General features: G+C 43.5%; 5 protein-coding genes across 5 annotated transcripts in view; 3 read left to right on the forward strand and 2 right to left on the reverse strand.

The window, feature by feature from the left end:
- The window catches only part of LOC105011931 (cilia- and flagella-associated protein 57), a 30,866-nt gene extending 28,928 nt beyond the window's left edge, over nucleotides 1-1,938 (forward strand). The window contains 1 exon segment of the mRNA XM_034293856.1: nucleotides 1,780-1,938. Within this exon segment, the coding sequence (XP_034149747.1) occupies nucleotides 1,780-1,919 (140 nt within the window). The 3' untranslated portion in view covers nucleotides 1,920-1,938.
- Nucleotides 1,939-1,974: 36 nt separating this feature from the next.
- On the forward strand, nucleotides 1,975-4,314 carry LOC105011898 (transmembrane protein 125). The gene has a single exon (XM_034293814.1). The coding sequence runs from the start codon at nucleotides 1,990-1,992 to the stop codon at nucleotides 2,668-2,670; it is 681 nt and encodes a 226-aa protein (XP_034149705.1). The 5' UTR covers nucleotides 1,975-1,989; the 3' UTR covers nucleotides 2,671-4,314.
- Nucleotides 4,302-21,624, reverse strand: ap1m3 (adaptor related protein complex 1 subunit mu 3). Its single transcript, XM_010872349.5, has 12 exons — nucleotides 21,279-21,624; nucleotides 16,001-16,157; nucleotides 15,336-15,403; nucleotides 15,114-15,244; nucleotides 13,026-13,173; nucleotides 12,302-12,428; nucleotides 10,682-10,824; nucleotides 10,308-10,379; nucleotides 9,703-9,861; nucleotides 7,656-7,781; nucleotides 5,572-5,647; nucleotides 4,302-4,976 (listed from the first exon to the last, which is right to left on the reverse strand). Exons 1-12 carry the CDS (start codon nucleotides 21,318-21,320, stop codon nucleotides 4,954-4,956), a joined length of 1,272 nt encoding a protein of 423 aa, XP_010870651.1. The 5' UTR covers nucleotides 21,321-21,624; the 3' UTR covers nucleotides 4,302-4,953.
- A 303-nt stretch (nucleotides 21,625-21,927) lies between these two features.
- On the reverse strand, nucleotides 21,928-27,747 carry c8h1orf210 (chromosome 8 C1orf210 homolog). The gene is made up of 4 exons (XM_010872345.5): nucleotides 27,571-27,747; nucleotides 25,602-25,725; nucleotides 24,643-25,126; nucleotides 21,928-23,001 (listed from the first exon to the last, which is right to left on the reverse strand). Exons 2-4 carry the CDS (start codon nucleotides 25,710-25,712, stop codon nucleotides 22,595-22,597), a joined length of 1,002 nt encoding a protein of 333 aa, XP_010870647.2. The 5' UTR covers nucleotides 25,713-25,725; nucleotides 27,571-27,747; the 3' UTR covers nucleotides 21,928-22,594.
- The window catches only part of tie1 (tyrosine kinase with immunoglobulin-like and EGF-like domains 1), a 28,984-nt gene continuing 24,010 nt past the window's right edge, over nucleotides 23,012-27,985 (forward strand). The window contains exon 1 of the mRNA XM_020049230.3: nucleotides 23,012-23,761. The gene's annotated coding sequence lies outside the window, so the exon portion shown is untranslated. The remainder of the gene's footprint in view (nucleotides 23,762-27,985) is intronic.

Here is a 27,985-nt window from a genome sequence, read left to right on the forward strand (position 1 = left end):
GCATATCATTAGGGAAATGTCTGCGCACACACACATATAGCCACTTGTCTAAAGAATATTTATTATTTTTAATACCCTCAAACACCAAGTTAAGAATTTAAAATATACTGTTATCACCATGTGAGATTCCTCACGTTGTAAACTGCATCACTATTGCAGGCTCTTGGGTTCTGGGAAAATGCTAATGAATCATTAGGTCAGTTTGATTAACATGTGAGACAGATTCAGTTTTGATCTAATTTTGGCTACTAAATAAGCACCTTTGTAAGAAGTAATCATCTTATATCTGGAAAACACCTAATAATAGCCAAGGATGAGAGTAGGCTAGAGTAAATTGAGACTTTTTGGTTTTGTTCTTTGAAAACCAAAGAAATACATTTGTGGAAACCGAAATTAGTTTTCTATACTAGTTCAAACCTTAGTCATCAGTGATGAATTGATTTTTTCATGAACATCCCAATACCATAATGATGCATTTTACCTACAATACAAACCACAGACCTGAATGCAGATTTCTATTAGGTGTACATAATAATAACAACATGCGTTCTATTTATGCGTGTTTGTTATAAACCCAAGGTTCTTACGCTACTATTTAGTTCATCTTAGCCACTGTGCATCAATATCTTGTCGTTGGTTAGATAACAAAATCAAATAAAACATACTGGATTACATAATTGTTTCCAATAGACCCAATGTGGACCATGTTTTCACTATGTTAAAACAATTCAGTGTGTGAAGACAATGTTCATAGATATTTTTGTTTCCAAAAGTTTCCATAATAAAGGCCAACAGTCTTTTTATGCAAGCGGTTACCAAAGGATTAAAGACATGCATTGTCAGTTGTCGCCTTTAAAAAAAGTTTGACAGCAAGTGGCCTTGCACTAGCTGATCTCTCAACAGCTGTCACTGGATTGCCCTCACCTACGAAGCAAGGTCTGATGCATTGGAATGCGAGCTCTGACGCATTTAAATGGCTTTGTGAATTCTTAAATAATAAATAAACTAAAATAACCGCTCCCCGCAGTGCGATTATCCCTGAGTGTTGATGAGGCCACAGCTCAACGCCCTGTTTTGTGCCTCAGACACAGAAAGACACACGGCGAGAAGGAAATACAGACAGGGTCTTTATAAAAAGGCCCGCTAGTGAGGACAGTTGTAAGTCCTCTTACCGAGTTGCTTCTCTGTGCTCATATCGCGCCTCAGCTCGCACTGCTGACTTTGATAGTAAAGGCGCTGACAGGCTTTTAAAAACAAGCAGTCTGCGGTGTAACCTTGAGGGTCGCTGGGACTACAGGAACAGCCCATTGATAAACGGATTAATACCTGAGCCCCGTGGCGAGGGCGGCCCGGATTCGACGTTGTGCTGATATCTTGGAAACATCACATGGCGGGGGAACAAACAGGCGGCTCCTCGCTACACGGGACTGACTGAACATAACCCACGAGGCGTTGCTCTGCATACACAAGAGGGAACCGAAAACATGCCGTATCGTGTGTGTTTGTGTGTGTGAGAGAGAGAGCACAAAATAATGTGAAATAGAGTGTGTTTGTGTTTACATAAGTGTGTGTTTGTGTGTTTATTCGCTAAGCCTCTGATACTAGTCTCAGCTAAAATCACTCTACAGTGTATATATTTCCATAGAGGCATTTGTAGTTTGTCTAAACAGCTGTGTGCAGGAACATGATGGTCTTTAGCTGCTGTAACATGGAATGTATGTATCCAGCAACGTGTCTCAGCGGGTGGCTCTTATCTGTCCTGTGGCTTTTCTCCCGCAGGTATCGGCCAGGCTCCATCTGGTCCCACAGCTGTGAGGGTCCGGGGACAGGCTCTCCTCTCTGTCATCCACCAAGAGGTCCTGTCATCCACGAGGATTACCTGTAATCCAGTGAGGTGGAACTCGGATCCGGTGAGGTGACTGTGATCCAGATTGTGTCCCGCAAGTGATCCGCTGAGCGCGTCCTGTCGTAGGACACGGGAGGATCGCGATGCCGGAGATGGACGACCTTCCCCCGACGCAGGGCGCCCAGCCGGCCGGTCCGGACCGCGCCCGGATCCAGCGCAGCGTACTGGAAGAGCAGGTGGAGCTGTGGTGGTTCCGCGACCCGGCCAAATCCCTGCTGTGCTACAGCGTGGCGGTCCTACTCATCCTGGGCTGCGGCCTGGGCGGCGTCCTCCTCCTCTCGTCGACCACCAGCTTCTCCAGCGACTGGCGCATGGGAGCCGGAACCACCCTGTGTCTCCTGGCCCTGGCCGTCCTCCTCAAACAGCTCCTGAGCTCCGCCGTGCAGGACATGAACTGCGTCCGGAACCGGAGGCGCATCGAAATCCTGAAGAGCGGCGGCCTTTCCGACCTGCTGGTGGTGCTGGTCACGGGGCTGTGTCTGGTGGTCTGCGGGGCCGCACTGCTCAAGCTGGCCCTGGAGCACCACATGCCCAAGCCGGGCGTGGCCCTGAACGATATGTATGTCGCCGGGGTGGTGCTGTTAGCCGGAGGGGGGGCGGCGGTGGTCGGGGCGGGGTTGTACGCGGGCGTGGTGCAGCTGTTGGAGAGGACGGGGCACGGGCGGAGGTTCTGGGACCGGGCTCTGAGGGTGTTCACCATCTCCGGGAGACGTATGGACCAGGGGAGGAGGGAGACCACGTCCAGCCTGGCTAACCTCATCTGACCAGAGCGGAGCGGAGAGAGTGTATGGGAGCCCAGACTGAAGAGGACCGTGACACTAATGAGGCTCGGATCTGATCCGTATGAGGGGGGGGGGGGGGGTTTGGGAAGTGTCAGCCTGCTCTGGAGGTATACGGGCCTGTAGTTGCTGGGGCTGGTTTCGGTCCGAATGTGGTCCATATTCACATTGCGGTCAGGGAGGGATCAATGGACGTCACGTGAAAAGCAAATTCAAGCAAAGTGGCAATCAGGGACCCCAGTGTGTTTGACTCCGTACCCTGTGAAACTAAACGAATAAACATGAATCCAGCATTGCATGTCTTTCAGTGGCCAAATGGAATCAAGAGCTTTGTCTACTCAACAAATGTTCTTATTGAAGCTCCACCATCCTTGGACAGTTACTGAGACGAAGCCCAGGCAGTAATCTGGTTTCAGCCGAATGACAGTGACACAGGACTGACCCTGGTCATGGACACCACAAAGATTCAAACAAACCAAGTGTCCAATGTAATATCATCCACTGCGAGAAAAACTGTAGGTTGAAAAGCTGCTGTAAGGAATAATCATAATGTAGAATTATGTGAAAAGCATCTACAAACTAAATCGAACCGATGAAATTATTTAATGATAAATTGCACTTTCATCACCTTTCATGTCATAGGTTTACAGCAGTGTTGGGTGGTCAAAGGCTTCCAATGGTATCATCCCTTACTTTGACTTGCAACACTACCAAGACAGAGAAGAATGTCATTACATTGTTGCCTGGTTGAATGGTACAATATGTTTTGATTGAACAAAGCATCTGTCTGTCTGGGTGTGTGTGTGTGGCTCTCACACCTCCTAATCAGACAGTACATGTGAGTGGCCTGTTACTCAGAGACAATAGGAGCTACTGAAGCAGTCATTGTTTCCTGTACTGGCAACCGATCGGCCCAATGAACAGGCTGGGGAACACAAGGGCCTGGCGTTGCCCAGCACGGATTGCCTTTAGCAAACACACACACACACACACACACACACACACACACACACACACACACACACACAGCAGTGATTGTGCCATGCCAGCACAGCCTGTAATCCCTCATTGACAAGGGACTCTTCTCCCAAGTCTCTCTCGGCCTCTACTGTGCACTCCTATGCAGGACATGCTAGGTGGTGCTAAAAACAGTAATGGGAGAAAGGAGAAATATAACACAGTGATGAGAGAGGAAGTGAAAAGAGCAATTTAACACAGTGATGAGAAAGAAAGGAGGAGACCTAAACCATCAGGTTCACCTTAACGACAACTGGGGGTTTTCCATGTCATAATTTGACAACATACAAATCTCACTGTGTAAGAACATTTCACAAATAAAGAGAGGGGAGAAGGTAAAAAGTCATTTATTTCTACACAAGTCCCTTTGTCTCCCAATAACACACACACGGTTAATAAATAATACATTAACAGATGTCCAGGAACTAACTGAATTGGGAAGTGTAACATGGGAATGCATCCGGGCATAAACAAAACATACCAAATGTAGATCATGCAAACCTATTATTTTACGACAGAGACCCAGGGCTGACTTAGAGCATGGTGCTCACACTACAGTGACTACACCCAGCTGCTTTAGAGGTTGGCTGTTTGGTTGGGGGGGGGGGGGGGATATAAATAACACAGTAACATTTCCACATGTTGGCATACAGCAAATGTCCATCATGTATAGGGTCCAAAGCACTCACATTGTTTTTGTTCATACTGTTTCACCTGTATTTTTCAAGCTTTTTTCTCTTTCATGTCTTTTACTCAAGTCGTTATCTCTGGCACCAGATGAACTGCTCCGTCGTTGTTAGCCGAGTGCAAACACAACGATGGCGGTGACAATATTGTTTGTTGGTAACTCAGCAGTCATTGATCTTAACAACCTGGCGTTCTTTTATGGGGACTGAACGCTCTTACAGACGTTATCCCCGATCCGTTTCTACTTCAACGCCGTCTAAAAGCCGCGCGTTTCAATTCGCAGACTTTCTTACACTGCAGATTCTTCTGGTAAATAAAATGCACTACACCTTGACAATAAACGTTCCCACCAGACCCATAGAGACCCCCCGCATTCATTATTCTATTTAGTGCTAAAACATATTTCACCAGATGCTGTAAAAAAAAAAGCAAATGTTAAAGGTGACATCGGTCATTTTTTAGGACAACAGATCTTTCGGGAGAGCACTTAAAATGGCCTTCCCTTATCCTCTGCTGTCTCTCACTCCCAGAGAGCCTAGATCCATTCTGGCAGCAGGCTTGCCCTTAGTTTGTCCGGAGTTGATAATCTGCCAAAAGAGGGAGAGGTAACAGCAATGCATTAACACGGTTCTATCCATCAGCACTCTGCCCCGGTGCTATGACCATCATATTAACATTCAAATTAGCTCAGTTACCATATAAACACACAGAACTGGGGCTTGGGGTGAATCCGATCACACTGGGGTCAGTGGAACTGCAATGGAATTCCAATGACTGCTTAGAATCCACTTATAAGTAACTCACCGCTATCAGTGGGTGGAGCGCTAATCTCTCCCTCGCTCTCCCTTTCTCTATTTCCCTGTGTGTCTGAACCCCAATCTCTCTCCCCCTTCCTCAGTCTCTGTACTGGTCTCTATGTCTCGCCGTCTCCTCCCCCGTCTCCCTCACTCAATCTCTTATCCTCAGTCTCTCTCTCGCCGTCTCCCCCTCTTCCTCTGCCGCCATCACTCTCTCTCTGCTGATCACAGTGGAAAGGTGATACTCACCTTGGCGTGCAGAGCCAATTGTCACACAGAACCTAACGGCGCTGAGGCATAATTCAAATCCCCCTGGGCCCGGCTATCTAAGGTAAGAGGTCACGGGTGAGACAGCCGTTGAGGCGGTATACGGCGCGTGCCTCACCTCCACTCTGCGTTATGTACCGCACCCATGGTAAAGCCTGATAGCCGCTCTTCTCGATGATCTTGAGATAGCGTACCTGAGGAGCAAAGAACAGTTACGACATGCACGCACACGCCCCGGGGAGTCAGCTCGACCCGGCCTGAAAACGTACACTCCTTCAAGGAAACGCACCCACAGACCATGAGTGCTATGGTCCTGGCCTGAAAACGTACACTCGTTCAAGGAAACGCGCCCACAGACCATGAGTGCTATGGTCCTGGCCTGAAAACGTACACTCGTTCAAGGAAACGCGCCCACAGACCATGAGTGCTATGGTCCTGGCCTGAAAACGTACACTCGTTCAAGGAAACGCGCCCACAGACCATGAGTGCTATGGTCCTGGCCTGAAAACGTACACTCGTTCAAGGAAACGCGCCCACAGACCATGAGTGCTATGGTCCTGGCCTGAAAACGTACACTCGTTCAAGGAAACGCGCCCACAGACCATGAGTGCTATGGTCCTGGCCTGAAAACGTACACTCGTTCAAGGAAACGCGCCCACAGACCATGAGTGCTATGGTTCTGGCCTGCTGGATGGTAAAAATGCAGACACGCGTCGAGGCTTTCGGCTACTGATAAAATGGTAGAATGGGCAAAATAAGTGACCTAAGCAAATTAGTGTGTGATATGAAGGTCGGTGCCAGGTGGACCTGTGTATCTCAGAAACAGCCACCCTGGTCGAAAATGGGCAAGGGCTCACTTCTTTTTTTCGCTTTGGGGTTGTCTAGGTTTATCTTTTTGTGCATAGCATGTCTTTTTTTGTCATTTAGCAGGTTTCATCAGGTTATATCATTTCTTCTCAGTCTTAAAATGTTGACAAACATATTTCGTCACATTATTTGCACAACAATGCACAAATGGCTTTAGGTGTCTAAATGCATCTGGTCGAAAAACGTCTTGAAGCATACGGCACATTTGAGCAGGTTTATTTCACAGAAATATTCATTCAAAGTGGGGTCATATCTACTAAACATTCAAAGTGGGGTCATATCTACTAAACATTCAAAGTGGGGTCATATCTACTAAAACAACTAGCATGGATTGCTAATATTACTAGGATTGTGCTAATGTTTTCCAGACAATAAAAGTTAAAACCAATAAAACATGGGATAAAATAATGCCGGTAAATGGTACATGAAGTGTTTATTTTCCACTGATGATTTTGGCTAGGTTACTTAGAAAGAAGCTTCACATACCTCATAAAATGTATAGGTTTTAAACCACTGAATGGTGAAATTGTTTGAAAATGCTGACTGACTTTGTACATCGCGGATATAAACAGCAACGTGCTGTTAGACGTCAATACTAACCCAATATCCAAAAATCCTTACAGTAGAAATGTATTCTTACTATTCTTACTTCTTACTATGCTGTTCCTAAAACAAGGGCAGGATAATAAAGGGGAATGTATTTCTGGCCTTTGGTGCACCTGGTGTGTCCCCAGACAGGCCAGGTGCACACCTTCATGGCTCCAGTTTACCCTTCGTCACATGGACACTTCCAGTAGGATAAAACAGGTGCTGTCCCAGAACGGTTCCAGAACCATGACAGAACGTTCAGTTTACTTTACCTTTTGGAGCCACAGTTCTAAGACCTCAACCCAATAAGATTATTTCTTTTTCTCTCAAGTTACAGTTTTAGTCCATAGCGAATAGGCTACTGAGGCCTCGGAGCATAACGCAGACCTATCAGACTGCTCTACCAACAAAAGCAATTGAGCAAATCCAATAAAAGATTTCCAATATTATCATGTTCAATTTACATTAACAGTTTAATTAACTTTTTTTTTTTAATATCCTGTTCTTGTGCCCACCAAGCAAGGCACCTAACCCTACTTGCTCTTAGATAAAAGACTGCTAACTGACTAAAACACAAACTGTAAAATTGTAAATGGGATTCCATTGGGTTGAATGATGAGAAAAAAACACTAGAAAACAAAAGGCCTCTCTACTATTAACATTACAGGGTCTATGGAGGACAACACAATGCAGGCTACCCTCTTGACAATAATTCTCTGCACTTTCAAAGACCGTCCGTTCTCCTACCTGGATACCAGATACAGTGAAGTAAGGGATCTCAAAGTCAACAGTGATGGGCCTCTTCCCCTCCAGCTCCTCACTTTCCACACTCGGCAGCCCGAAGTGAGCTCTCATCATGTACTCCTTCCCTCCCTAAACAAAGACACACAAAGAGACACACACACACACACACACACACACACACACACACGAGGTTTACTCAGAGATCTGGGGCCTTCTGCTTTATTAGGGTTCTTTGTCATCTACCTGAACCTACCACAACAAATCTATCTAGGCACACGCATCCATATCCTGGTGAATCTAATTGGGCCCCACGCCTCATGGCTCCATGGAACAGTCCAACTGCCCTACAGAGACTAATTAACACAATGCTCACCTGACTGTTAACAGCTGCATTATACTGCACTCTGTTCATCTCCCTGCATCTAGATAGTCGCTGGTGGAACTATACTTCAACTGTAAATGAACCTAAGATGTACACTAATCGCTCACGTCACACTTATTCTACAGACAATAAATGTAGGTCAACTTCATGCAGATTTTGTGTATTCTGTCTTGTTTTTTGTCGTCTGCCAATTGGGGCACCAATATACCGAGTAACATTCGGTATGTGTCAATGTACTTGTCCGATAAAGGTGGTTCGGATCTACAGCTCCAGAAAAAATTAAGAGACCACTGCACCTTTTTCTTTCCTTTCCAAAAAAGCCAAAAAGGAAGGTTTTGAGTGAGGAACAGAAGGGTTAAAATTAAGAGACCACTGCAAATTGAACAATTCTGTTCCTCACTCAAAATGTTCCTTTTCAACTTTTTTGGAAAGGAAAGACAAAGGTGCAGTGCTCTCTTCATTTCTTTCCTGGGGCTGTAGATCCTTGTTAACTAGCTACGTGTGGCGGTCCCAACGGAGGGCGGAGCGACCCAGCAGCAGCCCCGACTGGCGTGGGAGTAACAGGCACTCAGACTCAACCAGGGCCCCTGTACACCCAGTCGTCTCCTCCCCGTCCCTTATGAATTGCAGGTGCGCAACCACACTCGAGGATGTGCACCTGGCATGGCTACCCGCCGGATGCATGTCGACAACTGAAAGCCTGGGAAAATAGGCCGGCCTTGCACGCTCGTTAAGTCCCCCTCTTAAGTCCTCTCCAAGCTCCTCTGTTCAGCACCTTCGTTTATTACGGTCACGTTGTTATACTTCACCTTTTTATGTGTGTTTGTACACCTTGGAATGACCTTGGATTATCGTGAGGTAAAAGATTAGAGAGTAAACTCCACTGTGCTGGCTTGTGCATATGGGAGGCCCTGCTACACTGACCCCTTCACACCACGCATCCACATCCTGGTAAAACTATACTCACGGTCACGTACAAGTTAAGCCAACCGCTGCCGATACGACCCGAATGTCAACGGTGAAACAGTCATGCATGACTGTCGCTGCTATGCAGTTCACTGACCACACATCTCTGTTGTTTGGCAAAGCCAACAGGATGTGGTTTTTCAGCCGGCACCCCAAGGCCATGCTGACTATAATGTAAATAGTCAGTTTATGGGTGAGTGTAGCATGACTGTCAATTTTTATCTAATGAAGTGTTGGGGAAGTTCTATTTCCTAATGCTGTTATCTGACATGGACAACTTCCCCTTTTGACTGGTGGCTTTACATGTTTTCTATTAACAATGTGCTGCTTCCTGTAAGTTTACATTATGTACCATCTCACCAGATGGGTAGTTTTTCCACTGAGTTACGTTTTAGTGATTATTCATCTGAATACCATACTCTTGTCTAGTTGCTATAGCTAAAGTATCATCAGAATACCATATTTCATGTTGCTAAAGCTACAATATGAGAATACCATATTTATTTATTACTATAGCAACAGTATGATGATAATATTTTGTTACAATGGCTACATGATGACTATAATGCCATACTGTAGTAATTTACTGTTACTATACTTACATTATGACCATAACATAATACTGTGGCTGAAGATGCATCGACCTCCATCAGCATTAGTTTACTAGCACAGTAAAGCTAGCCTGTGATATAAGCTACTCACAGGGAATGATTTGATGTTCCACTGGACAACGCCCTTCTCAGGAAGATACTTGCAGCTGCCAGTGCTCGTCTTGAATTTGGGCGAGTCAGCGTCGCTGGGCACGGGTACCATAATGGCAACGTTGTTCGCAGTGGAGCGGCTCTTAAACTGACTCTTGGCCTGCAGGGTGAAAGGGCAAGTTTCACAGGGTTAGAAAAACACAGAATGAATGGGGGATGGGCGGGGGGGGTTCTTGTGTCTGAACTTGTTTTTTATGGTGCAGTGATGATGTCAGGAAAAGAACAGTCATGGACACAGACAGAGGGTACTGTTTCATGATTCACTGTTTCAAGCTTCACTGTGTACATAAGAGTACATGTAACTAAGAGACTAGCTCTGTGTCTATGTAACTAAGAGACTAGCTCTGTGTCTATGTAACTAAGAGACTAGCTCTGGGTCTATGTAACTAAGAGACTAGCTCTGGGTCTATGTAACTAAGAGACTAGCTCTGTGTCTATGTAACTAAGAGACTAGCTCTGTGTCTATGTAACTAAGAGGTCAGTTTTGGAGCTATGGTGGATGTTGACAGCAGATGCTGACAGTGAATGATGGTGGACATCCTTTACCTTAACCTTGATCTCCACTCGGCTGTGGGAGAACTTCTCAATCACACTCTCTATCCATATAAGAGGCTTTACCTGTCACATAGAGGCCAGAAGAGGAGGGAGAGAAGGACATCAGGTTAATGTGGGACAAGAGAGGGTTGTGTGTGTGTGAGCGAGTGGACGTTTCAACCCGCAAGGATAGTAAAACAAGATAGAGGTGACAGTGTCGGGATATTTTACCAGTCCCAATGAGGAGTTCCTGTTACAATTGGGTTAGAACTAGGGTTGATGAAAATAAGAATGAATGTGAATAATGTTTAATATCTGAGTGTCTATGTGAGCGTTTGTCTGTCTGTGTGTGTGTGTGTGTGTGTGTGTGTGTGTGTGTCACTGACCGTTGTGTTAAGGCGGTAGGACATAAGCTCGCTCTCTCCGTCCGGGGGAATGAAGGAGATGGTGCGGTCATTTTCAAAGCGAGACAGACGGACACACTGGTGGAACTTGACGTCCTCCAGCTCCACAGTCTTACTCTTCTCTCCTAATACAACACGCAGGCAAGAGCAGGGCGTTACATCAAGGCTAAGTCCTAACGGGTCATTGGGCAAAGTTCAAATACCGTGGACCCGATGTTCGTCAGTCATTAAAACACAGGTCTCCACTTCTTCGTACGTATAAAGAGCTAAATCAATCATAGCCGGTAATAGGAGGTATGGGAAGAACGCTCTCTACTGCAGTGGGTCAGAACACAATATGAAGGCAATGTGGATGTCTTCTGGTGGAAAACCCAAATGTTTCCAAGATAGTGGTCCGGCTGTGGTGCAGATCAGCACTCTTAAAATGACTGAGCCGCTTGAATGTCTCAAGTCCCTCTATACATGCCTAGGCAGAATAACCTGTCCAAACCAAAGTGATGGGTTGTGTGCGCACGTGCGTGCGTGCGCCGTTTCTCTGTAAAGCCCCGTCCTCCGGGGGGAACTAGAACACAGAGTGTATTCTTCAGAGAACAGAGACCTATCAGGCCAATTAGACAGCTCACATCCTAGCAGGTAAAGCCCTTTGGAGAGCTGATCCTCTGGTATCAAGGCCCTTTTAACATCACTGAAATTCTAAAAGGAGGCGGTCCCTCCTGTTAAGGCTCTTAGGATGGAGGGCAGCAGGTGAAACTTCTTTACGCACAATCCCCTGTGTTTCACCTGAAAGGCAGAAAACTCAACACTGTACCCATATATCACAGTCTAAATCCTGCCTAATGTTCAACAATCATATTTCTCTGAAAACATCAGGTTTTAATCTCTCCTGGTATGCTGTAAGTTCAAGGGGTTTTTCTTGCCAACATGTTTCATCAGCCTGATCTTTACTCCCCATGGTGTTACAGTCCTGGCATTTACAGGTTCTGACCAGAAGAGGGTGCTTTTTAGCCAATATGCTAAGACCGTCCACCCATAGAAAGCAAGTCATGACAATGCTATATATTGATCAAACACAGGAACGTGGTTGAAAGTTACTTTAGGATCATAGTTTGGACTGCAATGACATGCAAGGATCAGAAAACATAAACATAATAAAGAAAACAACACGCCTCCTCCCTCATTATGCTACAACAGACAGAGTGCAGAAGCCCATCTGAAATGTTCATGTTTATCTGTTCATTGGTTTTAGGAGATTTTTCCCTCTCTATCACGCTCCCCTCCGTGAGCAGAATGCACATATGAGCAGACGTCCAGGGGGCATCTTTCATCTGCCGACAGCAGCACCAGCCTGGGGAGTGGATTTGTTCTGATCCTGGACCAGGGAGCAGTAATCCACGAGACGTCCCATAACCAGAGCCCATGAGGGGTTGAGACCAGGGATTGGGACTAGAGAGGGAAGGTGTGGAGGTGAGAAAGAAAGGATCAGGAGTGGAGGGAGTAGTGACAGAGCGAGGAGAGGAGTGGAGGGAGTAGTGAGGGAGAGAGGAAAGGAGGTGTGCAGGGAGTAGTGTTCTAATGGTGTTGTGTTCTAGTGTATTTACTCACTCCCTGTGATCTCGAAGAGGACCTTGTCATTGAGGCCCAGTCTGAGCTCTGGCATTCCAGACAGAACCACCTTGAGCTTGATGCTGCCCACAATCTCACTGCGAAGGACACTGCCAGTGGCACTCACCTAACGCAGGGAGACAGACATGGAGAATGACATTACATAGGGAAAGAGGTTACTCCCTGTCCCGAAGTTGACTTCCAAAACCCGGATTACCTCCTACGGCAGAATGTTTGGAACATTTCAATTGTAAGACCATATCATGAGGTATTTTATCATGAGATCCCTATTAAATCATGTTTCTCTCATCAAATGTGTTTTATGCAGTAAGCATAGTGGGGCAGGTTGAACTGGAACGCCCACTGAAAATAGTTCACCAGTACATGTACAGTAAAATGCCTGAGAAGGAGCTCTAATTACCTGGGAGACCTTCACTGAATGTGTGTGTGATCTAATGTGCCTGTGTGTGTTTGTGTGGGTTGGACAGATCATACCGAAGTCCTATTCGTAAAGACAGCTACGTTTCACGTAATGTTATTATAACAGTTACGTTCCACATGACCTTACTAGTGGAAAACCCTGACTGTTTCATCCTTCATCATTCCAGTTACCCAGCATACACCACGTTAAACAGCAGTGGTTCCCTGTTTAGTAGGGACCTCATGATACTCCCAATCCATTACAGGACCCTGTTAATGACAACCGGGTGAGAGGCCTCCTAACCAGCAGGTTGACGGACTCGATGACGTCCATGAACACCTCGTTCTTCCTGTACTTAATGCCCTCCGACCTCCAGGACACAGCGTTAGTCACGGTGGCGGGGGGGCGAGGGGCTCCCACTTCCAGTTTGTGACCCTGCTGGGTGATGTATCTGCAAAGAGAGAGCGAGGGAGAGAGGTCCGGTAAAGGACAAATACATTCCCATGGTAACTTATTCAGAAGGGGGGAAAACGGTGGCGTCATGGCTACCGCACTTTCACAATACGGTTCAAGAACCAAGACAAAATCAGAAGATGTTAAACTAATGAACAAAACTGCCAGACCATGAATATAAAGAGGATGCAGATGTTTGTTATCTAGGGGAAATCATACTTTTATCTATTCATGACTGATGACAGAGCTTATGATAAGACACCCCAGAAGAGAAAATCCATTTTATTCAACCTACTGGAGTAGATAGATTAATGAAAGGATTTGTCTTGGGTTGTGAGCAGGTTGTGAGCAGGTTAGTCATGGGAGTAATTGAAACATGGAGGATTACATTGTGATTCTGTGGTGATTCAAACCAAAAAACTAAGACTGCACTGAACTACAACTTGAAAGTTCAAATCAATCTTCTGTACCTGGAGTGCTTCATTGTGCGAATGGTGCAATCTGTGATCACTAAAAACAATGAAGTTCTCCTCCTAGCCTGTCAGGAATGGCACTCATAGCTTGGTGAATCTCTTCCCTCCTTCCATTGTCTGCTACTGGCTTTAGTAACAGTATTGTTTTCTGGCAGGGAGAGGCCCTGACACTGAACTGAGAAAGGCTTGTTGGCCTCTAGGGAGGTCTGGTTGTCTGGAGGGATGAAGTGATGACATGGGGTTGGGTAACAGAGAGAGATTCATCTGTATCTACGCAAACCTATTACCTGATGGAAAACCTGTTGACTTCTCAGACAGAGAGTCTAACCCTAGCCCGGTTGTGTTAGCTGGGTTGTTGTTGTGCTTTATTAGTCAGGTTGTGGTTTGGTTAGTCGGGTTGTTAGTGTCTTTGTTGGGGTGTTTACTCGTTAGTTTTGGTCCTAGTTTTCCACTAAAATGCTAATGAGCGTATCCAACAAAAGCAGACTTGGCAGCAAATCGACAGATTACCATAAGAATGTTGTTACTGTCCACACACAAACACGCACTCACAAACAGACACAAGTGAACACAAGTGAGATGTTGCAAGGCCAGGTGGGCAGTGTTTTAGGATAAGAGGGACGTTGTGAAAGACCCTGGTTGGGGTTATGGAAGATAGAAGCACTGGGTTGAGATGAGTTATGGGGTCTCCTTGGCCAAAAGAGGGGCGGAGTAAAAAGCCTTTCTGGAGTAAGGTGAGGTGTGGGGTCTCCTTGGCCAAACGAGGAGCAGAGCACATCGCCTGTCTAGGTCTGGAGTGCAGCCAGCTGACAGTACCTTTGTGTCCATCTCAATGAAAGACAGGCTAGTGATTATCAGCCCTATTCAGGCTCACATTCAGAGACAGCACAATGATAAAGGTTTCATCAAAGCTCAATACATCCACATCACACAGTCCCAATATTATCAAAGTAAAAGGTCTGTTTGAAATTAAATTATAGAATGATATTAAAAAGGTCCCAGTTAAGTGTCAGATATTAATTGCAGAACAGGTAATTAAGGAGACATGCTTGTTGCCACGGTAGCCTGGCCCTAACTATGTAAACACTGAACCTGCCAGAACAGAATCTTTCCCAGGAGCAAGTCACAAAACAGCAAAACTAAATCCTGTTAACAAGCTGAACCCAGTCAGGAATGTCCTGAATACTGTCTGAACCCAGCCTATAGGGGAGGCTGTGGTCCTGAATACTGACTGGACCCAGCCTGCAGGGGAGGCTGCTGTCCTGAATACTGTCTGGTCCCAGCCATCTACTACAAAGATAAGTTGTCAGAAACTGTTGGCTAACTCTGACCACTCATTTTGTGACAGAGAAGAAAAAAGAAATAGAACGTATTTTTAAGAAGCCAGTACCTTACTAAACAATATGGCTGCGCGTTTCAGGACCACCACGGCACATTTCAGAATGTAACAAAGTCCACGACTCACTCTTGTAAGATCTTGCTGTCTGTGGTCTGAGGGAAGCCAAAGTCCATGACTTCATCCATCAGCTCATACACGGTCACAAAGTTGTCACGGATACTCTCTTCCTCCAGCTCCTTAAAGTACTCCTTGAACACCTACAGACAGACGGACAGACAAGAAGATTGCAGTGAAATGGTTGAATACAAGCACAGTGTATTTCAGTACTCATTAGTGAAGAACAATCACCTCCACTATCTTGTAGAGGAAGGAATACACTAGCGCAGCATTGGCGTTCTTCTTGGTCATTGCCACCACTGAAGGGCTGTTAAGAATGTTCTGAACAGTTGAACCAAAAGGTACTATTGATCTATCAAATATACACTGCAAAAAATACGTCTTATCAAGTAGGCTATGTTTATCTTCTTTTCAGGTTAAAAATCTAACCATCCTTAAAATAAGCTAAAGTTCTATTAGATAAATATCTCTTGGTTTTAGAAAACATTTGTCTTGTTCCATTGGCACATTATTGCACTTATTTCAAGCAAATATCTCCTGAATTTCTTTTACATTTTCTAATTTTCTAAAGACATTTTTTGCAGTGTAAACATCGGACAGCGAGATGCACATTTTACACTAAGCTAAATCATTGGTAATATAAAATGAGGTTTTAGAATTGAAGCAGTGATTCTGATTGTGCAAGACAAACTACAGCAATAAGAGACAGGTTTGACTTAGCTTAGCTGTTCAGAATTTTCCTATAGCTGACAAAAGCATATGACACACAGATTCATCATATTTTATGCATTGAGTGTGAACTGCTGTGTGACACATCTTGCGAGCAAAACAGAAGCCGAGACAGGTGGCTTGATGTGACCCGAGCAGTTACAGTACTTCCTGTTAAGACAGGATACAATAGAGGTTTCTGTGTTTTATCCACAGGAAGTGGGAGGAACCGTGTGTAACCAGGGGTGACGTGTCTGCATCCTCCTCCATCCTCAGCATGATGGGCATGAAGTGGTCAATCTCATTCATGTCCATGTTGCCCATGTAGTTGCGACTGATCAACACCTACAGGGGAAAGACAACACAAAGCGTTAACATTTGGAACACATCCACATTGCCCATGTCGTTAAAACTGATCAAAACCTACAGGAAAAAGAAAACACAAAGGGTTTACATTTGGACTGCATTGCCCATGAAGATCCGACACCTGGCCAATGAGATGGCTTGATTCAAAGGGTATATTAACACATGTATGATTTCCTCTTGATTTAGTGAGGATATTTCACAAAGCTGCACTTTTTACTCAATGCTTCAACAGAGTCCATGGTGGCATTTAGACAACAGTGAACATTTAGAAATGGAGAATATGAACCTTGCCAATTTTTGAAGACTCCGTAGTAGGTGTTGCTAGATACAGATAGAGAAAATTGGTTGCTGGTTTCAAAGTAAAGGCAAAGACACCTCTGCGGAGAGGGCAGCTGTTGGAAAAATAGCAAATAACCAGCCCAGTCTGTGATAAGAATGTCTGATAGGGCAAAGTCACAAGGCAACAAAATCAAAAGGCAACAAAGTAATACTGCTGGAATATTTCAATACAAAAATCAAAAGACTGGTATGTCTAGGATCATTTTGTAATTGCCAGTTAACATATGAATGAATAGGAAAATCACAAAATGCATAAATATTATGTAAGCTAAGACATTAAGTTAAGACTTTTTTTTTCTAACTTCTGTGTAGCTGTCCAGGATGCATTACCATGACGTTCATAGTTATTATGACTTTCTGTATTGTTACATTCTGTAATTGGTGTCAATCTGTTACCATGGAAATACTCATTTCCCACCCTCAGTGTGTGAATAAAACCTTGCACAGAACTGCCTGATAAAAGCTTTAGCAGAAATCTAACTAAAAATATCAAACCTTAAACAGATACAACTAATTCACTGGTAATGGACATACTAATATACTTTCATTTAGATATTTTACGTTTTTATTTTATACATTATAATTCTACACTAATTACTTAACACCTTTCAGCAACAGAGTTGAGGATGTACTACACACCCAATTCTAAAACCTGCACTACAAAAGGCCCTCTCATTGCATCAAGTGACTCTGTGAATTAGATTTTCTTTTAATGTATTTTGGATTCTAAACATGGCAGGACTTCACCCAGTAACAGCACTGACACGCTAGAGTTTCCCCGGGGAAACATCACAAACACATACACTTTCAACACCAATAACAATATTGGTCAGCATTCAGAGTCGGTAGGCTGGAGCAGCTCATTGAAATACGTCTTGAAAGGGATCCGAGTCCATGCTTGAGGAAGCTCACAGTGAACATCGTCTACTACACCCTCAGTAATAGAGGGCCTCTGTGCCGGAGAGGTCATACAGGGCAGAAACAACAAACAAGAGGAAATAACAGACCAAAACTCATCACACAGTGAAAGGACATGGACAGGCTCCCCCTCTTTGTTTTTCTATAAAAGGATGTTGGATTCCCAGAAAGACAAACAGATCAAAGGTTATTGCATATAAAACACAGTCTTGTGAAGGAAACTAGATTGCTGCCTGAATGTTAAAAATATATTGGGAAATTATTTTCATGATAAATAAGTGAGAATAATAAATATAGCTTTTAGAGCATGGCTAGAGCATCTTCATCAGGTCTCATCACCAGCTGACCCTCTGTGTTAATCAAGTACTTATCTGAACAGGTCGTGACAAGGTTGACATTCCTGCCAAAGTCAGGAGCTAATTAACCCCACGCTAGCTACATTTTTTATTTATATACATTTCTCACCGTTGCATACATTTGTATTCAGACATCCTAGACTTGAGCCATTATACAGCATTGGGGTGGAATAATATTTATCTCAGGGAAGTTCCAGTGGAGTTGGCTGATGCATCCTGCAACAGAACTAACGAGATCATCCTTAGACAGAGACAGATCTGAGAGGCTGCTGCAGTGATTCTGTAAGCGATGGACTGAATGAGAGACATGTCTGGGAAACCGACAGCAGGCTCACAGTTCACCTTGCATGACAAACGATGAAACACATTGGCTGGTTATAATACGGGCTTGGTTCACAGACACACAAACACTGAATAAGAACATAAACCCTTAACAATTCTGGGATGATTCAGCAAGCTGAGGTTTATTTAGTAACGGGACACTGGACTTTGTCAAGGTTTACAATGAATGTGAGCAATGTTCCGTATGAACTCCTCACATCGGTTTTCAACCTGTGGTCCATGGTCCTGTTGACCCAGGTCCACCAAATGTTTTAGAAGTTATATAGATTTATTTTTAAATATATTTTTCATCCACAAATAATAAGCAGGGAGTATTGCACAATGTTATTATTATAAGCCAATAATTTATTACTTTCACAGATAAAATATTGCTGCTGTATTGTATGTAAAAGAAATGAATGACTCTGAATGGTGGTCCTCTTGAGTTTTTGACTGGATTTAGAAGCCAACCAGACAGAGATCCTTCAAGTTCCATCTTAAATGGCACATAATGTTGCTACATACTGTTGAACAGGGCCTTATGTTCTCATCTGAGTTGGACATGGTGTGACAAACAAACATCTACAGTGGGGCAAAAAAGTTTTAGTCAGCCACCAATTGTGCAAGTTCTCCCACTAAAAAAGATGAGAGTCCTGTAATCATAGGTACACTTCAACTATGAGAGACAAAATGAGAAAAAAAGATCCAGAAAATCACATTGTAGGATTTTCTATGAATTTATTGTTAAATTCCTCTGTAAAATAAGTATTTGGTCACCTACAAACAAGCAAGATTTCTGGCTCTCAAAGACCTGTAACTTCTTCTTTAAGAGGCTCCTCTGTCCTCCACTCATTACCTGTATAAATGGCACCTGTTTGAACTTGTTATCAGTATAAAAGACACCTGTCCTCAAACAGTCACACTCCAAACTCCACTATGGCCAAGACCAAAGAGCTGTCAAAGGACATCAGAAACAAAATTGTAGACCTGCACAAGGCTGGGAATACTGAATCTGCAATAGGTAAGCAGCTTTGTGTGAAGAAATCAACTCTGGGAGCAATTATAAGAAAATGGAAGACATACAAGACCACTGATAATCTCCCTCGATCTGGGGCTCCATGCAAGATCTCACCCCGTGGGGTCAAAATGACCACAAGAATGGTGAGCAAAAATCCCAGAACCACACGGGGGGGTCCTAGTGAATGACCTGCTGAGAGCTGGGACCAAAGTAACAAAGGCTACCATCAGTAACACACTACGCCACCAGGGACTCAAATCCTGCAGTGCCAGACGTGTCCCCCTGCTTAAACCAGTACATGTCCAGGCCCATCTGAGGTTTGCTAAAGAGCATTTGGATGGTCCAGAAGAGGATTGTGAGAATGTCATATGGTCAGATGAACCCAAAATAGAACTTTTTGGTAAAAACTCAACTTGTCGTGTTTGGAGGAGAAAGAATGCGGAGTGGCATCCAAAGAACACCATACCTTCTGTGAAGCATGGGGGTGGAAACCTCATGCTTTGGGGCTGTTTTTCTGCAAAGGGACCAGGACGACTGATCCGTGTAAAGGAAAGAATGAATGGGGCCATGTATCGTTAGATTTTGAGTGAAAACCTCCTTCCATCAGCAAGGGCATTGAAGATGAAACGTGGCTGGGTCTTTCAGCATGACCATGATCCCAAACACACCGCCCGGGCAACGAAGGAGTGGCTTCGTAAGAAGCATTTCAAGGTCCTGGAGTGGCCTAGCCAGTCACCAGATCTCAACCCCATAGAAAATCTTTGGAGGGAGTTGAAAGTCTGTGTTGTCCAGCGACAGCCCCAAAACATCACTTACAGAAAACTTTTGACCTCTGTCATTGCCAACAAAGGGTATATAAAGTATTGAGATTAACTTTTGTTATTGACCAAATACTTATTTTCCACCATAATTTACCAATAAATTCATTAACAATCCTACAATGAGATTTTCTAGATTTTTTCCCCTCATTTTGTCTCTCATAGTTGAAGTGTACCTAAGATGAAAATTACAGGCCTCTCATCTTTAAGTGGGAGAACTTTCACAATTGGTGGCTGACTAAATACTTTTTTGCCCCACTGTATACATTGTGTATTTACCCATATACTATCTAAAACAGCAAATGTGAGTGCTTTTTTAACAGAGCCTAGTGTAGATTGCACTGTTGCAAGTATGCCAAGAGAAATTACCCTGTTGTATAATTGGCTCAGTAATCATTCATCACTGTTTTGGTGTCCATTCTTTATTTCAAATGCTTAAGGATAGTCAATGTACAAAACAATGCAGCCATTTATCAGCCTAAACAAAAGATTCTAAAGAGAGACATTAACATGTACAGTTACTCAAAACAGCATAATGAGCAAAATAACATTCAAACATAAAAAAAAAACAATCACCCAGTGTGTTGATTGATACGGTGTCTGAGGGCAAAATAATTGCATCGCCCCAAGAGCAGTAAGGGGAGATAGGCTTTAAAAAGCACTAAGAGGGATCCAGACAGGTGTCTTGATTTACTAACTAAAAAGGTAACCTAGACGTTATGTACTTTTATTTTTTACATCTCACCTTCAATACGCCAACACAATTAGGCTATCATTGCCACTTAGCTGAAGGGGCATGGTGGGATGAAACCAACTGAATAGCCATGCTCAATTTGCTGTGGCAGAACTAGTTTGACCAGCAACGTTTCCGCTCAGAAACCCACTCAACCAGGTTACGCTTAACCAGTTCCCGGTTGACTACTCTTACAGGTCTTACTCAGTGACCAACCATCAGTCAAGAAATTGGTTTTAGTTAAAATGTCTTTATTAAACATTTTAGTTCAGAGATGAATATTTCTCTGGTGACAAAAATGAAACCGAAAATCTATCATTTCACGAAGTGAACCTAAACGTGTTGTGATTCCAAATGACGTATGCCAATGAGAAATTCAGATAACGATATTTTGTTGAAAACAATTAAAGATAACAAGCAAGTACGTAATTTTATAATAGCCCGTCATAAGGCTATATACACCTCTTAATATTTTCTCATCTGCGCTTTTACGCATGGAATTCTGCGTTAACACCTGCAAGTGCAGGCTGCGCTCGGCGTTGTTTGTGTCATTGCCTTTAACTATAAACTTCTCAGCCACGTAGACTCTCAACTTACCTTGCCTTTAAGGTCCAGGATAAATATAGCAGACGCCGACATATCTCATCAACTTTTAGCGCAAAATATATGTGTGTTTGACGTTGAATATCCTTTACAACTTCTCATTCAGTGAATCTCCCATCTCACTCGTTCCGTCGTCAAATACACGCACGCCACGGCTCTTTCCGGGTAGCCTCCTATTTCGTCGTTGTTGTCGTCAGACCTGTCGATCAGCTTCCAACCCAACAGAGCACGTAAAACTAAACACCAGCTGTGCAGTCTATTCTACAAGTCTCTGTACTACATTAAGGAATAGGTCTACACACTTTACCTATTCTCTTTGATTCGTCTAAAGTTATTTCCTACCGTCAGCAGTGGAATTGCAGTTATATATTGTTTCCCAACATGGGGCGCGCGGGCCGTGTGTATACCCGGGTGTAAATGTAAACAGTGTGTGAAATTTTTAGTCAAATAAGATAAACAGTATGCTTGTGCTTCATGCAGTCAATTTGCAGTCTAAAAATCATTATGTTATGTTTCTGGCCCATAACGATATGCTAAATAACAATGATCCAGTTAATAGTGTAGGATTCCTGATTTACAATTTGATATAAACATGTGTTTAAATAATGATTTATGTATTTCTTTGAAAAGAATAGCACTTACGTAATGGAATTTACAAATCATTTATTTGATCTTCAAATATTACAAAATGGAGTGCAAACAAACTAAAAAGCCAACTCAAAATTATTGATTATTCAACCAACTTTGTATAATAATTTTAAATATTTGTTTAAACTCCATAAACTGACCCGAATTCTTTCAATCTTAAAAAGACACGCAGTCGCAGGTCATTTCACCAATGCTAGTTTTACATACTTAACATCTTCTTAGGGCAGAACGAAATGTGATTGGTTCAGGCAAACACCCAATTGAAATGGAGAGGAGGCAGTGCTCATGAACATTTGAAGCTGGATCAAAAGGGTAAGTGAATGTTACCTAGACCAAAAATTGACAGCTGAATGTTATCTACATTACATTTAGCACGTAATCAAGTAATGTTCATTATAACATAAGAAGCAAACGTACTCTTTCGCAGACGTTAGCAGAATAGCACGCTTTTTATTCATTTTTAGTGTTCATGAACACTGCCTCCTCTCCATTTCAATTGGGTGTTCGCCTGTACCAATCAAATGTATTTCTGCCCTCAGATGACGTTTGAGTAAGTAAAACTTGCAAAGACATATTGAGTTGTTTCTACTTCGCAAAATATAGCTATTGTCAGTTTTGTAGTCACTTGTGACTCTTTTTCCCCCTAATGCATTTTCTCTTTTCTAGCCAATGGAAAAGACCATCTCATCCTCTTCCTCCAGCTCCAGCGCCCTCTTAGCCCTCTCCCTCTCGCTGGCTTGTATGTAATTATCCTCTATGAATCCGTCATCGTCGTCCTCTTCATCCATGTTCATGTGTCCCTGGTGGACAGCAGAAGGGTGGGTGCTCCGTCCGTGTCCCCCATGGTGGTTCATGGAGTAACCAACCTCCAGACTGTTGGGGTCACACTGGCTGGTCGCGTCCGCCTCGGTCAGCCGGGTGTGGCGGTAGCTGGCCAGGTATCGGCGGATGAGCTGGCATTTGGCCAGGACGGTGATGAGGAGGGACAGGGAGATGGCCGTCACCAGTACTACCACCAAGTACTGCCAGCTCTTGGAAACACGGCCTGGGGTACTACCAACCTCACTGCCTGTTGGGAGAGGGGATTAGGCTTTCGCTAAAACAGCCCAGATTGCCTCATTAAAGGAAAGGTTCGCTATTTTTTAACCTGGGGACTTTTTTCAGATTATCTAGCGTAATCCTGGACTTTTTATTTATTTATTATTTGTTATTAGTTTTTTCGATTTTTAAAGGAAGCCTCTCTCCGGGATACAATGGAAGTTGAACGGAGCAACCGATAGAGAGTTCGAAAAACACGTTATATTTGGTTTTCCAAAGCGGGATGGCCAGGGTATATTGATATAGGTCTCCATATCTTCTGAAAACAATTCATGCCAAAGCTATCATTTTATCAATTTTATCTATGTTTATTGTTTCTGGAAAATGTATAAGCAGGTGCCGTGCTGATTAATCTGTCTGTGAGGAGGCTGTACCTGTAACCGGCTTTGTAGCTCACGTTAGCTAGTGTAGACTAGCTCAAAGACAAATGACCACAAGTTAAATAAACTGCGGGTAAACCGACGCAAATCTGTCTGCCATGAGACAGAAACAACCAGGTTTGTTTACAAAACTGTAGCTCACGTTAGGAGTGGGATTTATTGCTATCTTATGCCATCAAGAACCTGAATGTGTCCATGGATGAGGCTGAATTGGCTCCAGTATGTGCAACAGACTGCACTGACTTTCAAGCTCTTTATCTACCGGGCCAGTTTTGGAAACCTTCCACATCCCCAAAGAAACTGGAAGAAGAGACAGAGGCCAGAGGGACCAAACGGACAACTCTCAGTTCTGTAAGTAGGCGTGTATAGCTATTTGGATTAATCTGTCGTAAGTCCGTACTGACATTATTACTACTACGGAGCATTGGTACAATTTTCGTATTGTTGGGAACGGTCATGTCAGTTATTTTCCCTAAATTATAACATTCTGGAATGACGGCTTGTCAGACAATTAGCTAGATTTTTTTTAACACAACAGGGGACTGCACATTCTCGAAACTTTGATAAATGTCCTTAAATTGTGCTTGTTGCTAGATAGTAAACTCCAATGAGGTCAGCAGCTTAGTTCAGCTGTTTTGAAACAGCACACTGTTAGCTCGAGTGCGGACGTTTACAGATGTTCAGAAATTCAACACTACTGTTGTTTGCTCCTTGGGGTTTAAGGCCGGGTGTCTCTGTAAAGCACTTTGTGACAACTGCTGTTGTAAAAAGGGCTTTATAAATAAATGTGATTGATTTGATTGATGTTGTGAGGTAGTGCATTGTTTATGAAAAAAATAGTTTGGTTTGACGTAGAACATAACCATGATACAAAGCTCGTTTTGGCACAATCTTTTCAGGATAACATATGGAGATCACTATGAATACACCGTGGCCTTCCCATTTTGGAAAACCGAATGTATCATATATTTTGGACGCTACATCGGTTGCCCCGTTCAGTTCCATTTTAGCGTAGTGAAAGACTGAAGGAAATATCGAAAATACTCAACTAAATTAATTTACGAAAAATAAAGTTTCTATGAACGTGGACCATGCTGGATAATCTGTAAATAGGCCCCAGGTTCAAACATAGCGAACCTTTCCTTTAATCATAAGATGCTAATGGATAATTGATACTAGGTAAATATATAGATATTCAGTAGGGAAATCAATGATACAACTAAAATCCTTACTATTAGTGTTGTTTGCATGTGGACTGTGATCTCCAAGATCCAGTGTTAACAGTTTCCTATGGAATGGTTTTCTGATTCCTGTTGGCCAATGAGATGCGCGGTCAGTCTTTTTCCCGCTGAGATCCGGGAAGGATAATGTTTTGGCAAAGGCAGATAGGGGACCTTGCAGTCTGTTATCCCCCAAAAACAGCTTCCTTAACCTAGGTAAACTCTGCAGAGCTCCAGCTTCTATCGAGGCCAGTTGGCAGTCACTGAGGTCTAGAATCTGCAGGAAGAGCAGACTGCAGAGGTGGCTTTTCTCCAGCAGAGGGAGGTAGTTGCCTGAGAGATTTAGGGTAACCAACTGATCCAATCTATTTAATTGTCGTAGGTGTTGAGGGTTAGTGAGGTTGAGCTCGTTCTGGGAGAGGTCAAGTGTAGTTGCATTGTCCCATATCTCTGGTGGAATATGTGCAAGTTTCCTCTGACTGCAGTTGAATGATGCCTTGGGGAAGAGACGGACAAGATTGGTCAAGCCAACTGTTCCCATTTTGAAATGAATATTGCATCTATGTTTCCCTTAAAGCTGTTGTTGAGTAAATTAAAATAATTTTGAAATGTTGTTTTTGCAATTTAACAGTCTTTGCAACTGTCTAGTGCTGATAACCAAAAAAGCCATGTAATGACTTCAGAGCTGAAAGATGAAGAACAACATTTAATATTTAAAACCTTAAACTTTGAAAAAAATAATGCATAATGGAAGGCAACATAGTGACATCATTCTAATGTTGTGAACAATTGTAAATGGTGTAAACAATCTGGACTTGACTCCCAGAGTTAACTTTAGCTTATGATCAACAACAGGAAAATTGTGGCACAAACAGGAAATTCCCCATCGTGTCTTCCTCACGTGACTGCTTGGAACTGAAGACAAAGAGAAGAAAGAAGGGATAGCAGAAAGCTGAGTGTGTCTTTCTTACTGTGCCAGTATTGACAGTACACCGGCCAACAGTGTGGCTGTGAAGCTTGTTCCCGCTAACTGTTCCCCAGAAACACAAAACCATACACAGACCAAGGATCCAGGACCCCATGGTTCCCCACTTCCTGTAAGAATCACAGATGGACAGAAAAACACAATAAATATTAATCAGACAGACAAATGCGTCAGAATTGGTGCGGCAGTGTTCGAGAGTGTGTGGGGCCAGTCAACGAAAGGTCGCTGGTTCGAATCCCTGAGCCGACAAGGTGAAAAGGCCTGTCGTTCTGTCCCTGAGCAAGACATTTAACCCAAATTGCTCCTGGGTTGTTTCTAAAAAAATAAAAGGATATATTCTTAGCAGACGTATCTGGTGAAATAATGGTAAAAAAGTATTTGATGGCATGGGGGCATATTGTGACCAGAACAGGGAAAGAATAACTCAAACACCTGAGTAGAAAAATCTTTAAGTACTGTAAAAAACTTCTGACCTTTTGTGCTCCTCTGTATGTTAATTTGCTAAATTGACATTAATTTGCATGTAGTTCGGTATATTTCCATACATTAACACTATAGACATGCTCTCACAAGGACATGTCTATTGAAATCAGTTTTTGCGTAATGTGTAGTACATTTTCAATGCAACTGTGTGTTCTTCTCAGATCTTTCTCTTTATTTTTCCACCCTGCATTTCTGTTTGCACAGTACACTTGGCACCGAGTTGATTTTTCAGAGTGGGCCGGCCGGCCGGTCGGTCGATCTGCCATCAGTCCTCTTCCCCTCTCCTTCTCCTGCTATTCAACTCAGCATTGTTGGCTGTAAACACGCAAGTCGGTCTCTCTTTATCTCTTCCTGTCCTCACACAGCCAAGGCGAAAACAACAACACGGCTGGCTTGGGAGCTATGAGGCGATCAGGAGCCCACCAGGGGCTGGCTGCGTAGGGGTAGACTGTTCCTGTGGGTGTTCACTGTCTATTGCTCTAAAGAGGTCCGGCAGGGTACTTGACCAGGTCAGTACTACCTCTCCCACACTCCCATCCCTTGCAGCCTGTGGTCCAGCGACACCATGCTGTTCTGGTTTGGCTTGGGTTGCCCCAGTATTCTCCCTGTCCTCCCACACCTTCTCCTCCCTTTTCACCTCCATCCTGGGTAAGGAAGACATGCTTTATGCTGTTATCCTTGTTGGACCTGGTTGTCAAGCATGGCTATATTCACTGTTGCCAGTGAGCAAGCCGTTCTGCGGAGACTGTAGTTTTGTCTCTGATTGCCGACTATTTGTCTGGGAGGGGGCTATGTGTTAACATTGTTGTGAAGAATAAAGGATAAAGTCTGACAATACCTTGATTTAAAAAGCAGCTGGCGGAGAGAGACACTGAGGGAGATGTTAGACAGATGCGAGGGCAGGGAGACTAGTCAGGATAGGGTGGTCTTCCTACTAATGTATTCTTTGAAGTTTAACTTATTTGCTTTTTACGAACAACTTCCAGAGCTCATTGGATTCTCTTCCGATGTCAGCAGCTGTGAAACCCACCACTATACGTCGGCCACTCAGTGGAGTAAACACGACAGATTCCTCTTACCCTCAGCAGCCTGTTGCTGGACCTCAACAGGACATCCTACCTGAATGAACAATGGTTTATGTATAATTATCAATGCACTGTCTGAAAAGTCCTTTGCTGTCAAAGGTTTGATCCAAACAGAAAGCATCGACATGTGGGAATGACTGATTGGTAGAGCAAGGCTATTAACCTGGAAGCTGCATATGCAAAAAATGCATTTCCAATTCAAAAACATGTGTCCAACAGCTCTAAATAGAACAAATACAAGCAGCCACAAAATAATGAGTGCATTTAAGTAGGGTAAGAATGTTAATGATCAACAGGTGAACCAGGAAAGTAATATAAAATGCAGACAAATGTACACGATCAAAGGTTAACATTAAAAGATTGTCCTCTCATTAGTTGCTGTCCTACCTGGTCTGCTTGTTCTGTCAGCACCTGAAACCCAGGTAACAACAGCAACAATATAATCCTCTTCCTTATAGCTCACATCGAAGCAACATTGTGGCCGTTCGTTTGTTTTCACCTATGCTACAAAATGGAGGTGCGTCATGCGAAGGTTGAAAGAGCTGACTTAGACTCAATCCTGTTCTGAAGGACAGGTTAATGAGTTACTAGGTGACAACATTTGGGCAATTGTTTCTCCCTCCTACTTACACTGGCCTAACCCAATGATATCAGACCAGGCCCGGCCGCAGTCAATATTGCCATGCAATAAAGACAAGGTTGCTAAGAAATGACATGCTTTGTCCTGCACGTCTTTATGTTTACACACAATAGTTGTCTGTCCTACACTAACACTTTCTGGTAATACACATTAAACATGAAC

Source organism: Esox lucius, chromosome 8 (assembly GCF_011004845.1).
Source record: "Esox lucius isolate fEsoLuc1 chromosome 8, fEsoLuc1.pri, whole genome shotgun sequence".
In the NCBI taxonomy this organism is placed as follows: Eukaryota; Metazoa; Chordata; class Actinopteri; order Esociformes; family Esocidae; genus Esox; species Esox lucius.

Coding starts and splice junctions, on each gene's coding strand:
- LOC105011898 (XM_034293814.1), top strand. CDS start 1,990: ATGCCGGAGATGGACGACCTTCCCCCGACGCAGGGCGCCCAGCCGGCC.
- ap1m3 (XM_010872349.5), bottom strand. CDS start 21,320: ATGTCGGCGTCTGCTATATTTATCCTGGACCTTAAAGGCAAG. Junction 15,245..15,335: donor TCCTCTACAAGATAGTGGAG/GTGATTGTTCTT, acceptor GTCTGTCTGTAG/GTGTTCAAGGAGTACTTTAA. Junction 4,977..5,571: donor GTACATAACGCAGAGTGGAG/GTGAGGCACGCG, acceptor CTCTTTTGGCAG/ATTATCAACTCCGGACAAAC.
- c8h1orf210 (XM_010872345.5), bottom strand. CDS start 25,712: ATGGGGTCCTGGATCCTTGGTCTGTGTATGGTTTTGTGTTTCTGGGGA. Junction 25,127..25,601: donor GTACTGTCAATACTGGCACA/GTAAGAAAGACA, acceptor CTCTTCCCCAAG/GCATCATTCAACTGCAGTCA. Junction 23,002..24,642: donor ACATGCAAACAACACTAATA/GTAAGGATTTTA, acceptor CTCTCCCAACAG/GCAGTGAGGTTGGTAGTACC.